Raw genomic sequence first — 17,164 nt, forward strand, 5'->3', positions numbered from 1 at the left:
CATTGGGGGGGAGTAAGTGGGAGTATGGAGTAAGGTGTATATAAGCTTATGTGTGACAGACTGACTTGATTTGTAAACGTTCACTTAAAGCTCAATAAAAATTATTTTAAAAATATTAAAACCAATAAAACATTGAACTGATTAAAAAAAAATGTCTGCCTTGAGCATTATACCCTTTTAAGAACTGTCATTGTGGGATCAAATTGACAACAATATCTCAAAAGGTTAGACAGGACCCTTAGAGGGCAGTGAGTTTATGTTAATGGGGGAGGAACAAATCAGAAAAGGAGACTGAGAATCATTGCACAACTCAAAGAATGTAATCATTGTCACTGAATGGTACATGTAGAAATCGTTGAATTGGTGTATGTTTTGCTGTGTATATTCTCAACAACAACAAAATAAATTTGAAAAGAAAAAGTTAGAAGATGAATTACTGCTTGTTCACTGCAGCTGATATCAGGGCCACAAATGGCACTAAACATGTACTTGCTCTACTACCCTTCTGTATTTCCTTCAGCCAGCACCTCTGCTTATCCAGGTGATTCACCTGGTAGGGTGACCCAAACCCTCTTCCCTGAGGGGTCTGAGTCCCTGTCACCATGCCCTTTTCAGGCATGGCTCCTGTACTGGGTGCCAAATCTTAAGTAACAGCAGGCCTAAAAGAAAACCTGTTACCATTATGTCAGTTACCTCCTGAGATTTGCAGTCAATTACCCCTGCCTGGACTGGGGTGCTTCTTCTATCTGCTGGTCTCTTAGAAAATGGAGCCTGAAGTGATGGAGTGGCAGCTGGAGCTTGAAGCTGTAGTGGACTCTTCCTGTATTTCCTGGTGGATACATTTCTCCTCAGGAACCAGGACCTCTAGACCCACAGAGCCTAAAGTTATGGGGAGGGAAACACAAATTTCAGAAGTGATGGTAACCGGAGTTATTCCTCTTTCTAGCCTTTGGTTTGTGGACGTATGTATATTATCTTTTGGGGACACAGTACCATATAACAGTTGTTGATTTAGGGTATCTACTACATTCTGGAGGATGGAGTCCCATCATCTGTGGGTATCACCGCCAAGCTGGCACTTCATCTATACTTTTAAGAGACTTGTTCCATTGCTCTCAGGCTGACATCTTTGGGTGGTGTAGTAAGTGGTAGAACAAGTGGATCACATGGCCATGGGTCCACTGCTGCACCTCCTTTGCTGTACAGTGGGTCTTTTGATCTGATGGGGTGTTCTGCAGGATTCCGTGTCAGTGGATCAAACACACTAAATCTTTGAGTAGTGGGACTGGCTAAGGACAGAAAAAGCAAACCCATGTCTGGAGTATGTGTCAGTCCTGCCTGCCTGTTGCCATCCAGTCAACTCCTACTCATATCAACCCTATAGGACAGAGTAGAACTGCCCCATAGAGCTTCCAGGGAGCCACTGGTGGATTCAAACTGCTGACCTTTTTGGTTAGCAGCTGAGCTCTTAACCACTTCACCACCAGGTGTCAGTCCTAGTCAAGCTAATTCGCTGCTTCTTTCAGGGTCCACTATTATCAACTTGCCACCAAGTGGCTGTTGGTCTTCTTGAAGATGGTGCTGTTTCAGACCTCAGAGATAGCCCGAATTGAAGCAAGGGGATTGGGCTTTTGTACCCCCTCATTGACGAGGCATTGGATGCAGGCTGTCTCTGGGGAATGGGAGGCATAAACTTGGGTGAGGCAGTTCCTTAGGCTAAGGGCAGGTCTGGAGAGAGGCTCAGCTCTGAGCCATCAGCAGGCAGCATTCTGGGCAGGTGGGGGAATGAGCCCATCAGTCCTGAAGAGGGGGATCTGGGCAGTGTACCCCAGTATTCACTACATTTTCCTTCTAGGACTGACAAATTATTTCCTGGCACTTCTCTCTGTACTCATGAATACAAATACTTGATGTTTTAAAAATTAGACCTAAGGTCTAGATAAATTCTGTTCAATTTTAGTTTGAGATTATGGTTTTTTTAAAAATAAGTCTCCCTAGACAGGAACCATTCCCAAAGCCAACTCTTCAGGCAGGGTTTGGACTGGATTATGGAATAGATAATGATACTGATGAAGAGGGAGCTTCTTGGATCAAGTAGACTCATGAGACTGTGTGGGCAGCTCCTGTCTGGAGGGGAGATGAGAGGGCAGAGGGAGTCAGAAGCCGGCTGAATGGACATGAAAAGAGAGTGGAGGGACGGAGTATGCTGTCTCATTACGGAGAGAGCAACTAGAAATATATAGCAAGGTGTATATAAATTTTTGTATGAGAGACTGACTTGATTTGTAAACTTTCCCTTAAAGCACAATAAAAATTAAAAAAAAAAGTAGGGAGACCCTTTCAGCAGAAAAGGTTGCTCATTCTGGACACATAGTAATTTGTATTTATTTTCTCTGAGAATTGCAGGGAGGTAGAAGACAAGAAAAAGATTCAAAGTCTCTTGGCTCTTGTGGGAACAGACACTGGAGAAGTGACCTATTTTTATAAGGAGCCTCCCCACAAAGTAAGTAATCTTTGATGTAGCATGGTGTCATGGATTGAATTATGCCCGCGTCTGCCCGCCCCCCACCCCAAAATGTGTGTATCAGCTTGGTTAGGCTGTGTGTGGTTGTCCTCCATTTTGTGATTGTAATTTTATGTTGAGAGGATTAGGTGGAATTGTAGCACCACTCTTACTCAAGTTACCTCCCTGATCCAGGTAAAGGGAGTTTCCCTGGGGTGTGGCCAGCACCAGGAGCAGAGTGGGTCTTTTGGACACGGGGTCCCTGCACCTGGGAAGATTGAGGATAGGGACCTTCCTCCAGAGCCGACAGAGAGAGAAAGCCTTCCCCTGGAGCTGACACCCTGAATTTGGATTTGTAACCTACTAGACTGTGAGAAAATAAATTTCTCTTTGTTAAAGCCATCCACTTGTGCTATTTCTGTTATGGCAGCACTAGATGACTAAGACACATGGTGAGTATGGCTTTTACAAAATACAGGCTGGGGTCTATAATCAAAACAACTTGGTACTTGCTAAAGAAGACAGATAGAGATTCAACCATAATACATAGTCTCAAGTTTACCAAAGTTTTCAAAGAACTTTCTGTAATTACAGAAAAAAAAAAAACCATTGCTGTCAAGTCCATTCCAACTCACAGTGACCCTAAAGGACAGAGTAGAACTGCCCCATAGGATTTCCAAGGAGCGCCTGGTAGGTTTGTTAGCAGCCATAGCTCTTAACCACTATGCCACCAGGGTTTCCCTGTAACTACAGACAGCATTTTAACTTTGTTCTTTTCTTTGAAAAAACCTCAGGAAGTAGCATTGTTTACCGCATTTCATCGTTTAGAAGCCTGAAGCACAGAGGTGTAGATGTTGTGGCTGGGATGGGAGAGACAAGCAGGAGCAGATGTAGAGTGGCAGCATGTGTCAGTACTTGGGTTTCTTTTTTAATCTTCGTTTATACTGATTACAAAAGTAATACATGGTCTTTATTAAAAACAAACACAGAGTACAGCAATGTGTCGCATAAAAATGGCAGTCTCCCATAATGCTACACCCCAGAATAAATCGTTATTACAAGTGGGATCACAACAGAGAGTTTCGGACAGAGTAGGAGAAAAATTGTAGAACAAAAAATCAAATTCACAAAAAAGACCAAACTTACTGGTCTGATTATGATGGTTAAGACTGTGTGACAGCTTGGCTGGGCCATGATTCTCAGTGTTCATATGTGATCACTCCCACAATGGAATCTATTGTGAGTAGCCCGTCAGTTTAAAGGGCGTTTCCTTGGGGTTGTGGCCTGCATCTGACTATAAGCAGACGTTCTGACTTTTTGCTCGCTCTGGATCCTGTGGCTTCCTCCTGTTCGTCTGACCTCTGGTTCTTGGGACTTGAGCTGTCAGCTTACCTGCCGAATCTTGGGCTTGCTGGTCCCTGCAGCTACGTGAATCAGGAGAAGCCTTGTGGTTTTGCCTGCCAGTCATGGGATTCGTTGATATTCACAGTCTGTGAGCAAGAGCCCTGCTTTCCCACCGGCCGATCTTGGGTTTGTCCACCCCTGCGGCTACGTGAGTTGGTAGGAGCGTCTGTCCTAATCCACAGATTTGGGACGTTCCAGCCTCTACTATTGTGTGAGCCGTTTCTTTGATATAAATCTCTGTGTAGATTTATATGCTTTACTGGTTTTGCTTCTCTAGAGAACCCAGCCTAAGACACTGACAGAGACTGGAGGAACCCTTGAGACTATGGCCCTAAGACACCTTCTGAACCAGAAACAAAGCCATTCTCAGAGACCATCTTTTGGCCAAACCATAGATAAGACAAGCCTGTTGCCATCGGGTTGATTCCAACTCACAGTGACCCCATAGGACAGAGTAAAACTGCCTTATGGGGTTTCCAAGAAGCAGCTGGTGGATTCGAACTGCCCACCTTCTGGTTAGCAGCTGAGCTCTTAACGAGTGCATCACCAGGGCTCCAAAACATAGGCAGGTCCGTAAAATAAACAATAACACCTGAGAGGAACGTGCTCCTTAGAACAATCGATTATACAAGATCAAAAGGGCAACATTTGGCCAAAAGCACAAATGAGAAGGCAGGAAGGGATAGAAAATCAGGAAATGAGGAGGCCGGGGCAGAAATGAGAAAAGTGCTAACACATTGTGGGGAATGCAATCAAGGCCATTAAAACACTTCTTGTACAGATTATCAAATGGGAAACTCATTTGGTCTGTACACTTTCACCTACTGCACAATAAAAATTTTTTTAAAAAGAAGGCTATGTTCCGCTACTTATGTTTTCAACACCAACAAAATAAAAAATTATTTTTTAAAAATTATTGTTATATGCACTTTCAACTCTTCCATTCTTATAGCAATTTTTATGTGTATGTGTGTACTATTTTCATTTTTTTACTTCTGTAAACAGTGATTCAATGAGCATTTCTATACATGTATACATACACATACTTCTGATTTTTATCAGGTAGTTCCTAAAAGCCTTTGTCAGATGTTGCTAAATAGCCCTGCAATTTTATTCTTAGTATTTTTTTTAGTTTATATCACCAAGACTTATTTTTATCCAAGTTGTCACTTTCCCTATTTGGCTTCTCATATTTATTTATGACAGCCTTATATGAGTATATCAAGTTTAACCAATTTAACTTCCGAATAGTGTTTGAGGTGTGGAACTAAGGCTACAAAGTGAAATACTACATTTATAAGAAGGTCACTTCTATACATTTTTTTGCTTCTTCAGGTCACCATTCCCCAAAAGACTATCCAGACTGTAAACGTACGTGAACAGAATGAATCTTCAACTTTGAAAGCAGGTAACAACCATATTATTGTAAATTCTCATTGCTTCAGAATTCAAAAGCACGGTGCAAATAATTTTTTTAAAAATTTTCCCTATTCTAAAGTGATAATTAATGTCCATAATGATAGCTCTAGTAGTCTAAGATCCTACTGAGCTTCTTGAATCATCCAAGGAAGTAAATTTTGTTCATTGCCATTTTCATGCTGCTTATTTTGAAAATAATCTCATCTTCTGAATATTGGGTGATACCTCATGCTTAGATTTAGTTGTTTTCATTCCTTGCCCTTTCGGATTAAACAGAACTTTACAGAGGAAATAGACAAAATTGCAAAGGAAAATTTAACAGTTCTTTCTGCAGGAAGAGATGTAATTGTTACCAGGTGAGATCCTACAGCGTTCCCTTAGATTCCTATTTGAAAAATTAAGCACCGTAGTTAGTGTATGTTTTCCTTTTCCTTCCTTTCCTTCTCTTTTAGATAAATGGAACCACACTACTCTGTGAGGGTAATGCTGATACTTGTATAGCAGAAAAAAAGCTGAGTAAAGTTTTTGACTAATTTTCGTTTTCTATTTTAGATCCTAAAGTAAGCAAGAGAAAACCAGCAATGAGAGAGAGGGAAGAAAGCCCTAAACAATATCAAAGAGACATACAGACACTTATTCTACAGGTGAAGAATTTATTTTGGCAAACCAGTACAGTTTCCATTAACAAGTTTAGCTTTGTACAGCCTAACATTATTATCATATAATAAGTCTCTCCTTGCGCACAGGTTATGTCTAGACATCATGTGATTAAGAAAAAGTGAAATTGTTCCTGATTTCCCAGAGCTGACATTTTAAAACCATTGTTCTCTGTTTGACCATTCTAGAAGTGCGACTCTGAACCTTCAGTTTATTTAGCTTATATGCTGAGTCCTATCATCATAAAGTAAAAATTCTTTTTGTGTTTGGCTTAGGGGATACACAGGGAGTTGCAGGAGAAAGCTAATCTGTGCTGATGGATTGACATGTGGTACAGTACATTTATTTAATGTATCAGTTCTAAAGTCTAGGAAAGTAATGAATCATCCTCTTACCAGCTGGTAGTTGATGTCATTGGGAACTTTCTGCTAGCTGCACTAAAGGTCTTGTCCTTATCAGGGCAGTCCATTGATTTAAATGACACTTTTTACCTTTGGCCAGTATCTCTATTTGGAGTCATGACAGCCAGACTCAGGGAAGGAAATTACATATTCCTATTCATTTTACTCCACTTTTTTAAACCAAAAACTGAGAAAAGAGTCCTTCTGCTTCTGTGCAACTAGGGAGTCTTAAAAGGGAGAGAATCCTAAAAGTTGTAAAAGGAAGACAGTGAAAAGATGAGAATCCTAAGGTAGGGGAAAACTGGGTTTCCTAGCTTTCTTTGTGGGCTTATTGTGGACAAAGAGCCTGTCTTGTGTAGCCTAACCCCATAAGATACTAAAGAAGCGTACAGATGGGATTTTCTACTGTTCATTTTGTCACTGAGGTTTGTTTGTTTTTTCCTATTTTTCTGGAGAAAGCCTCACTTTTAGAGGTTACATCTGCAGGTAAGGAGTAAGAGGAAGCAGTAGTGTGTACCTCACCCCTTGTTGGCCTGTCTAGGTGGAAGCACTGCAAGCTCAGCTAGAAGAACAGACCAGGCTTTCTAGAGAACAAGTTGAAGGACTCATGGAAGATAGACGGATTCGCATTGAGGAAATACAAGTTCAACACCAGAGAAACCAGGAGAAGATCAAAGAGCTAACCAAAAAGTGAGTATTCAGGAAAAGCTATACCTAAAAGATTTTTTATTTTTCTGAGTGGCTTAAAAGTTAACGGTCCTTCCCCTGAGACCACAAGAGCTAGATGGTGCCTGGTTACCACTGCTGACTGTTCTGATCAGGAACGCAATAGATGGATCCTGATAGAATGGGACCAGAATGTGGAGCAGAACACAAATTCTTAAAAAGTCCAGACTTACTGGACCGGTTGAGACTGGAGGACTTCCTAGGACTGTTGCCCTGAAATACCCTTTAAATCTTGACCCAAAACTATTCATTGAGATATCTTTTAGCTAAATGACAGATTGGCTCATAAAACAAACAATATCATCCATGAGTACCGTGCACCTTTAAAAATTTATGTGAGACCAAACTGTCAACATTTACTCAAAAGCAAAGACAAGAAGGCAAGGGGGCAGGGAAACTAGTTTACTGAAGACAGAACAACCAGAAGAGAAATAATGAGGAAGTGACGTTGTGAAAAATGTAACCAATGTCACTGAACAAACTGTAGAAATTGTTAAATGGGAACCTAATTTGCTGAGTAAACTTTTACCAGAGACACAATACAATATAATAATAATAAAAGTCAATAGTCCTGTACTTTAGCAACATAGCATGATGGACCTGAAAGGGACCTTGAAAAAAATTATCTTCCTCAGACACCCCTGCCTCCATGTAGGCAAGTGTCCAGGTTTTCTCCAAGAGTGCTGTTACTTCTCTTCTTGAAGAGTTGGTGGGTATTCCACACTCCTTTTAACCCATTTTAGTGTTTTAGCTTGATCCTGGTGGTTAAGAAATGTTCTTTTATCCACTGATACATTATCTGACTTAACATGGTAGGACCCTTTTGTTTTATTTGGCCCTTCATGAATGTGGAAAAATATGACTTTATATACTCGTACAACAAAAAGAAAATATAAACTCTCCATCATCACTGTTTTTGTTTCTCACCTGCCTGCTATTCCTCAACATTCTGTGGTCTGATTTTATCCCCGTTATTTTATTAAACGTGCTCTTTCTGAGGTCATCATTGACTTCTTAATTATTAAGGTCAGTTATCTCATTTCAGTCCTTATTGTAATTAGAATCTGTGTATTTGACACCACTGATCACCTCCTTTTAAATTAATCTTTCTTGATTTCTGCACCATCAGTCTTTGTTGGTTCTTTTGCCTGTCTGACCCTCCTCAGTCTTTCCCCTGGTTCCACTGGCCAGACCTGTGCCTTAAAGATATCCTCAGTTGAGTATGCGTGACCACCTCAAATGTACATGACTGAAACCAAATTGTTTATCTCTCCAATAAACACTCTCCTCCCCCATGTCAAACCTACCATTGCCTTGTCTTTACTATTTAATTTAATGACATCACATCCACCTCTTTTCCCAAGCTTGGAACCTCTGAATCATTCTCACCTTCTCACTCTTTCTTATTCCCTAATTCCAAACTTTATGTAGTGTATGCCTATGAAGCCTCTCAGATCTGTGCTCTGCCCTCTTGTTCTTGCTGCATTGCTTTAAGTCTGTTCTTTTGTTTAACTTATTGCAATAATCTGTTCTTCCTACCTCTGGTCCCTTTGTCTTCTGCACTCTTTCTTGCCGCTATGAGCTATGAGTTAGCCCTTCCACCAGGAATTACTAATGGCTTAAACACAATTGGTAGCTCCCCATTTACCTTATGATAAAGTCCTGATACCTAGCCTGAATTGTTAGGAACATCATCATCTGGCACCAAATTGACCTTTCAGCCTCAGCTCCTCTCCTGTTGTGTCATTGGCTTTGTGCTTCAGCCAGACAAATAACTGAAATGCTTGCAATGTGGCAGCGCCATGCTAAGCACTGTCACCCCTTCTCTGGAGACTGTTCCAGGCAGAATTAAGTTCTTTCTCCTTCACATTGTCATAATGATTAGGTACCTCTCTGATGACTCTTAATCACTATACGGTAATTATGTCTTTGTTCCCAGGGTCTTACTATAGCCTCTGCCCTGCCCTGTGCACATGATAACCAAACCAAACCCGTTGCCGTCAAGTCGATTCTGACTCATAGTGACCCTATAGGACACAGTAGAACTGGCATGGAGTGGCTGGTGGATTTGAACCGCTGACCTTTTGGTTAGCAGCTGTAGCTCTCAACCACTGCATCACCAGGGGTCCACGCACATAATAGGCACACAATAAACATCTGTTGAATATTTGATGATCTTTATCAAGTTGCATTTCACTGCCTCTTTTCTATAATAAATACCTTAAAGAATATTTGTCATATTGCATTCTTCATCCCTTTACCTTTTTTTTTTATTGCCTTCTGAAACTCTTCTAGTGTCTTCACCTCCATTTTAAAGTACGGTGATTAAACTTGGACATGATAGTCAAATTAGGATCAGTGACCAAAGCAGGATAGAAGATGTCTTCTGGCCCTTGCAGGCCATGCTTATTTTAGCATAGTGTGATATGTTTGTATTTTGTTAGTACTTCTCCATCTTAATTTTTATTTTTGGCATTTTGAACTTAAGCATAGCATCTTGACTTTTCATTTCTGTCTTCTAGCATATTAATAACATCCCAATTTAGCACCATCTGCATATCTGAGCACATGATGTGTCTCTTCCATTAGGTAGGTCATCCTAAGGATATTGAATAGCATAAAATCTAAGGCCATTAACGACTGCCCTTTGGGTGTCACTTTCAAACCATTTGTACATTAACAAGACCATACTTTCCCAGAGGGTAATGGAGAACATAATGTAAGACAGAATAAAATAACTCATTGAAAGCAGGAGATATCTTTGTGGTAACTGAATCAGTCTCTCCCTTCTTATACATACACATACACCTGAATAAATATATATATTTATCTGATGACATTTACCCTATTTTGTGCCAGGCATTATGCTATCATTTTCCCGTATCTGTGTACTCTTATTCATAAAAAGAACTAAGTGGATCTGATATTACTTTTTCACTGGAAAACTGTAGAGCTATCTTCATGGTATGTAATAATCTTGCGAGCAGTTTGATCATTTGATAGTGTTTTTCTAGGTGTTGATGTTAAACGGATGAGCTGCCAACTTCCAGGAGTATTCTTTTTTGAAACTAGAAACATCATCTGTCTAAATCTCAAGATGGAGTCAGAAGGAATCTACTTAAGTGTCTTCTGTATGTCCAGTAGTTGGTACTGTCATTGACAGTCTGGTAGTAATAGGGCAAAAATAAATGAAAACTAAGGTATATGCCTTCAGTCAGGTTAGGAAAACATACATGTTGACAGTTAAAACATGACATATTATGGTATATCAGCAAGGTTGAATTATGTGGCATAGATTATAACTGATAGGGAGTTTCAGAGGGTGGAAAAATTAAAATGGGCTGAAGTCATCAGGATGATGTCACAGAAGATGTTGATCTTGAAAAAAAGACGGGATGAGATTTGATCTAGGGTAGCTCATACATGGAGCACAGCAAGAACAAAAGCAAAGCTATTTGTGACATTTTAGAATTTGTGTTAATGGGCAGAGAGAACACCACGATTTCATTCTTTGTTGTAACAGTCTGGTTCCTAGGAATAGTCCATACACATGCAGGCTGTGTGTAAGTATTTCTATAGCCCTTTTAATTACACAACCTAAAATTAGTGCTTAAGAAAATATCTATAAAGACTACTCTGTGAACCAGTGTGCATGGGTAGATAATGCTACACTTTGTCCAGTAAAGCCTATAAGATTGGCAGTGATCAGACTAGGTGTATTTTTTAAACTGCTAGTAATATTTTACAGAATGTGTACAGTAAACAATTTTTTAAGAACGTCTCTCTTCCCTTTGTTTGAAATAACTGTGTGTGTTGGAATGTTGAGTAAGCATCTTCCCACTCACAGTTGTACTTTCTTTCGTAGTCTGCATCACACCCAAGAACTACTCTATGAGAGCACCAAAGATTTTTTGCAACTCCGATTTGAAAACCAACATAAGGAGAAGTCATGGATGCTTGAAAAGGATTGTTTGATGTCAAAGATTAAGCAATGCAGGCTGCAGTGTAAGAAGAGAGAAGATAAAATTGGAAAAGTTTGGCCAGTTGTATACCAGGGTCATCACAGCCAAAATGAATATATTAAGGTAGTTGCCTTACACCTTACACCTTACAAAAAGTGTTTCTTCTGGAAGAGTTGAAAGAACTCAGAGAATTCCGAAGAATGTCAGAATTGCCATAGCAGGTCTATCCATTCCAAGAAGCTTTTGTAGCAGCACCTCAAGCCATAGGTTTCAAAGAGTCATAGTGTTTGGGGAACTAGAAAATTAGACTACTGATTTATTCATTCAATAAGCATTTATTGAACTCTTACTATGTATGGGCTAGGCTTTGAGGCTATGATAGAAATAAGCGAGACTCCTCATGGAGTTTACATTTTAATGATGCAGAAAGAATGTTCCTACATTAGTAAATAACTAAGAACATTACAGGTTACAAAAAAGTGGTATCAAAGGTATAAACAGGATTATATGAAGAAAAGTAGTTGCTAGAAGCTAACTTTTAGAAGAGGAGAACAGGGATACTCTCTGCAGTCTTAGGAGATGGTGTTTTTACCGAGACCATGTTTAAAACAGCTTGGGGGCAGTGTCTGACCTCCTCCAGCCCTACAACGGAGGGAAGGAGAAACAAGATCAACAGCCCAAAGCTGATACCTTTGAGGCGGAGGTCAGACAAACCTCTCTTCACCATCTTTACTAATTCTGACACCAACCATCCCTCCCACAGCACTCTAATGGGTTCGGTAATTCGTTGCAATGTCCATACAGAACATACTCACAATTATCGGGTTTATTAGGGAAGTAACTGTTACCATTCAGGCTCAAGAACACTCAAGATACAGGTTTTCCATCAAGATAGCCTCTCCCCAGCTGTGCTTGCAGGCATGCCTCTCCCTGGCCCTCGGTCTCTGCCCAAAGGCACTCAGCTTTCTCTCTCAGTGGGGCAGAACACCATCTCCTGCTGCTGGGTCTCTTCTTCCTTGGTGGTGGTAGGCATCTCCCCCCTGCTCTGGAATTGGCTCTCTTTTAAGGCAAAACTGACCAATCCCTTTTTGTTATTATTAGGTGCTGTCAAGTCAGTTCTGACTCACAGCGACCCTATCCACAACAGAACGAAACACTGCCCGGTCCTGAGCCATCCTCACAATCATTGTTATGCTTGAGCTCATTGTTGCAGCCACTGTGTCAATCCACCTCATTGAAGGTCTTCCTCTTCTCCGCTGACCCTGTACTCTGCCAAGCATGATGTCCTTCTCCAGGGACCGATCCCTCCTGACAACATATCCAAAGTATGTAAGATGCAGCCTCGCCATCCTTGCTTCTAAGGAGCATTCTGGCTGTACTTCTTCCAAGACAGATTTGTTTGTTCTTTTGGCAGTCCATGGTATATTCAGTATTCTTCGCCAGCACCACAATTCAAAGGCGTCAATTCTTCTGTCTTCCTTATTCATCGCCAATACCTTCAGAGCAGCTTGGACTTCTTCCTTCAGTACCATCGGTTCCTGATCATATGCCACCTCCTCTTGAAATGGTTGAACATCGACTAATTCTTTTTGGTATAATGACTCTGTGTATTTCTTCCATCTTCTTTTGATGCTTCCTGTGTTGTTTAATATTTTCCCCATAGAATTCTTCACTATTGGAACTCGAGGCTTGAATTTTTTCTTCAGTTCTTTCAGCTTGAGAAACGCCAAGGGTGTTCTTCCCTTTTGGTTTTCCATCTCCAGCTCTTTGCACATGTCATTATAATACTTTACTTTGTCTTCTCAAGAGGCCCTTTGAAATCTTCTGTTCAGTTGTTTTGTTTCATCAATTCTTCCTTTTGCTTTAGCTGCTCAGTGTTTGAGAGCAGGTTTCAGAGTCTCCTCTGACGTACTCTTTCCTGTCTTTTCAAAGACCTCTTGCTTTCTTCATGTATGATGTCCTTGATGTCGTTCCACAACTCGTCTGGTCTTCAGTCACACGTGTTCAATGCGTCAAATCTATTCTTGAGATGGTCTCTAAATTCAGGTGCGATATACTCAAGGACATATTTTGGCTCTTGTGGACTTGCTCTGATTTTCTTCAGTTTCAGCTTGAACTTGCACATGGGCAATTGATGGTCTGTTCCACAGTCGGCTCCCGGCCTTGTTCTGACTGATGATATCGAGCTTTTCCATCGTCACTTTCCACAGATGTAGTCAATTTGATTTGTGTGTGTTCCATCTGGCAAGGTCCATGTGTATAGTCGCCGTTTGTGCTGGTGAAAGAAGGTATTTGCAATGAAGAAGTCATTGGTCTTGCAAAATTCTGTCATTCGATCTCTGCATTGTTTCTATCACCAAGGCCATATTTTCCAACTACTGATCCTTCTTCTTTGTTTCCAGCTTTCTCATTCCAGTCGCCAGTTATTATCAATGCATCTTGATTGCATGTTCGATTAATTTCAGACTGCAGCAGCTATAAAAATCTTCTATCTCTTTATCTTTGGCCTTAGTGATTGGTGCGTAAATTTGAATAATAGTCGTATTAACTGGTCTTCCTTGTAGGTGTATGGATATCCTGTCACTTACAGCATTGTACTTCAGGATAGATCTTGAAACGTCCTTTTTAACGATGAATGCAACACTATTCCTCTTCAAATTGTCATTCCCAGCATAGTAGACTGTATGATTGTCCGATTCAAAATGGCCAATACCAGTCCATTTCAGTTCACTAATGCCTAGGATATTGATATTTATGCATTCCATTTCATTTTTGACGATTTCCAATTTTCCTAGATTCATACTTCAAACATTCCAGGTTCCGATTATTAATGGATGTTTGCAGCTGTTTCTTCTCATTTTGAGTCGTGCCAATCCCCTTGGTAGGCCACAATTACCTTATCACACCTGGGTAGGAGCTACAAGACCATGGCTAGAAAGGCTACACACAAAAATAATTAATCTTACCCACAGACCTTAAACTTGTCTTGCAGACCTAGAGGAAGAGCACTCCAGGGAGAGGGAAGAGCAAGTTTAAAGGCCCTGTAGTATGTTCCAGGCACAGCAAGTTTATCAGTGTGGTTGTAGAGGAATAAGCAAGGAGGAAGTGGTGTGAGAGGTAGGCAGTAGCCAATCACGGATGGCCTTATGGGTCTTGGCAAGGAATGTGTGCAAACAAGCGACAGGATGTGATTCAGGTTATTAAAAGATCATTCTGGCTGCTTAGCGGAACAAGGGTAATAGGTGGTGTTGTTGATGTTTTTTCGTTTTTAAAGAAGAACTTCAGAAGTGTGCCCCAAAATATATGTTGTTATATCTTAACTAAAAAAAAATTTTTTTTTTTATCTTACTTGGGACAAATTCTTAGTTCCATTATATGACTCTTCACAAAGCCAAAAATACTTGTTTTAAAGAATTTCCACCATGTACACTTTAGAAAACAGGCTAAGAAGTGTTCCCCAGACAAGTTTCTTGCTGTCTTGCTTCTGAACTCATTTTGTATTCCTGGAAACCTTGTCTTTCTTTCCCTAAGTGCTATTCGAATTACCTATATTGTAGAACTGATAGTAAAGTTTTGCGTTCCGCCACCTCCCTCTTTTTGGCCTGCAGACCCTGAAGGATAAGTTAGTACAAGAGAAAAAACTTTCCAACATGTACCAAGAACAGTGCATTTCCCTAGAAGAAGAACTTGCCCGAATTCGTGAGGAAGAATCCGTGAGGAGAGAGATCTTCAAGGTACAAAAGTCCCTGCCCCTTATGGAGTGGGAGGTGTAGATGGCTCAGGGGAATGCCTCCCTTACCTTCATAGATGCCTTCCCATTTCCCCATGTTTAGGATCGCACTAACAAGATGAGCAAGCGTTTACAGGTAATGACAAAACGCTATGAGGCCTTGGAGAACCGACGTATCTTGGAAGTAGAAGGCTTTAAGACAGATATTAAGGCTCTCCGGCAGAAACTTAAAGACTTGGAGCAAATGCTATATAAGGTAATTGCTCGTTCTGACTTAGCAAAAAGGGAGAAGCGGGGTGGACGTGAGGAAATGTAGTCATAAAGACTCCTCAGTAGAATAAAGTGCTGTTTCCCTGGTGGTAGGCACTAACGGATCAACTTCCTTTGAGCCTCACTAAAAATCCGTTTAAGGATTGTACATTAGAGAGGGAAAACAAAGATAGAGAGAAATAATTAAAAGACCTTTTAATTGTACTTTGTACTTCATTGTGCTTCCATCTAAGGTGAACTTAACAGAAATTATCATCCCTCCCAATTCAGGAAGTAGATTAGAAGAATTGTCTGTTTTACAAATGAGGAATGTGAGTAATTGAGTAATAAAGTAATTTTTCCCAATCAGATGTAGCTTTATTTAGAATCCAGGTTGCCTCAAGAGACATCTTAAGAGATTTAACCCATCATCCACATATCCTAACTGATCACTGTATTCCTCACAAGGTTAATTATAGAAAAGAGGAGATGCTTTCTTTCCTTCTTTAGCAAATTTACCGATAATGTTTTTTACGTTGGTTCCTTTTTTTACCCATGAGTTGTTGGTTATTGATCTCCATTTCAAGGCTCTTTTACTGTTGTATGGGAAAACAAAGAGCTCCTGCCTTATCTGCTTAAATTCTGTATTTTCTTTTCAGTTAGTCACTGAATTTCAACAAACTAAGAATTGAGTTCATAAAAAGGGGCCAGCAGAGTCATAAAGACTGATTTCTCTCTCTCTGACATATGCTGTAATCATTTATTCTTCTGTTTTCAAACTTCTAGACAACACTTAATGCCCGAGCAGACCAGGACCTTGCCATTCTGTGTGAGGTCCGTGACAGCAACAGACGGGCACATAAGATACAAGGAGAACTGAAGAACCTTAAGTCCAAAGTGTTTGGTTTGGAGAATGAACTTAGGCTCTGTTGATGTCTGCTTTTGGAAAAAAAAAAAAAAAAAATGGCCCCACCGTGAAGAATTGTGCTTCCTGAAACCTGAGAAAAAGATCGTCTGCCCCTAGAACTTTTGGACAGTGTTGACTAGAGTAGTGACATCCATTATTTCCAAGACAGGATGAAGAATCAGGGACTGCTAAGAAAGCTTTTCTTGCTCTCTAAATAGTCCTGTTAATCTTTTTTTTTTTTTTTGCTCTGAATTATAACCTGATTTACTTATTTTCCCATATTATTTATCTTGCTTATGTTGACAGTTTTGTTTTTGTTTTGTTTTTTAAAGATGAAGATGACAATAAAAACTTAAGAAGAGAATACTTTTCCTAAGAGCCTGCCTGGGTGTCAGTGGGAGGGAAAGGCAGCAAATCACAACTTGTCAAATTTGAATAAGAGGTAATTCTGCCATTTAACTATATTCAGTCCCGTGCTGGTAGGGCTTGAATTACCTTTTTGGGACACCCAATCTCATGAAATTTCACCAGAGGGCACTAGAGACCCTATTCTCAAGCAAAATTTTTATCTAGAAATACAATAAAACCTGTGAAAGCTGTAACCTGTGTAAGGCAGAAACCTGTCAGAGGAGGAAAACTCAAATAGTTTCCACTAAAACGAGTGATAGAAAAGTGGTAAGACTGTATCCTGTCATAGGCAGAAAACTCATAAGACCCAGGAAAACAAGGCAGCCCCGTCTAGTTCTGGTTGTCACAGGTTTCACTGTATAAAGGTGCCAGTTTGGCAAGAGTAAATGAAAACTAATTCTTGTCTGGAAAGTTCAGCATTTACCAACATAACATGGATTTTTTAAAATATAATTTATGTAAAATTAACTGTTTTTCAATAAAATGTGGTTGGAAATATTCTCTGTGTTTTCTGTAATTTCTTGTTAAAACCACAATTATATTTTGTTAACAACTCATTTATCCCAGTTTACTTACTTGTTCCATGGCCTGTGCGGTTCTGTACAAGTGTAAATCTTTTCCTAAACAATTCCCTTGAGATCATCTGGTGTCAGAGGTAGCAACGATCCTGCAAAGGTGATAACACTAATACTTTGTCCTTTATGTGACTCTCAGAATGTTAGCTTTAGACAAATTGCTGTGCATTTGGGGGCAAAATAATTGTGTGTGTACCTGGACAGCCTTTGGAAAGTAAGTGGT

General features: G+C 40.1%; 1 protein-coding gene across 2 annotated transcripts in view; it reads left to right on the forward strand.

Annotated features, from left to right (window-relative positions):
* The window catches only part of CCDC77 (coiled-coil domain containing 77), a 48,610-nt gene extending 31,737 nt beyond the window's left edge, over positions 1 to 16,873 (forward strand). The window contains exons 6-13 of one of the 2 annotated variants that reach the window (XM_064284756.1): positions 2,407 to 2,503; positions 5,243 to 5,315; positions 5,879 to 5,970; positions 6,926 to 7,074; positions 10,976 to 11,195; positions 14,681 to 14,806; positions 14,906 to 15,058; positions 15,838 to 16,873. In XM_064284756.1, the coding sequence (XP_064140826.1) occupies positions 2,407 to 2,503; positions 5,243 to 5,315; positions 5,879 to 5,970; positions 6,926 to 7,074; positions 10,976 to 11,195; positions 14,681 to 14,806; positions 14,906 to 15,058; positions 15,838 to 15,984 (1,057 nt within the window). In that variant the 3' untranslated portion in view covers positions 15,985 to 16,873. The remainder of the gene's footprint in view (positions 1 to 2,406; positions 2,504 to 5,242; positions 5,316 to 5,878; positions 5,971 to 6,925; positions 7,075 to 10,975; positions 11,196 to 14,680; positions 14,807 to 14,905; positions 15,059 to 15,837) is intronic. The other variant, XM_010590794.3, reaches the window with a different exon arrangement.
* The last annotated feature ends 291 nt before the right edge of the window (positions 16,874 to 17,164 follow it).

This window comes from Loxodonta africana, chromosome 4 (genome assembly GCF_030014295.1).
Source record: "Loxodonta africana isolate mLoxAfr1 chromosome 4, mLoxAfr1.hap2, whole genome shotgun sequence".
NCBI lineage: Eukaryota > Metazoa > Chordata > Mammalia > Proboscidea > Elephantidae > Loxodonta > Loxodonta africana.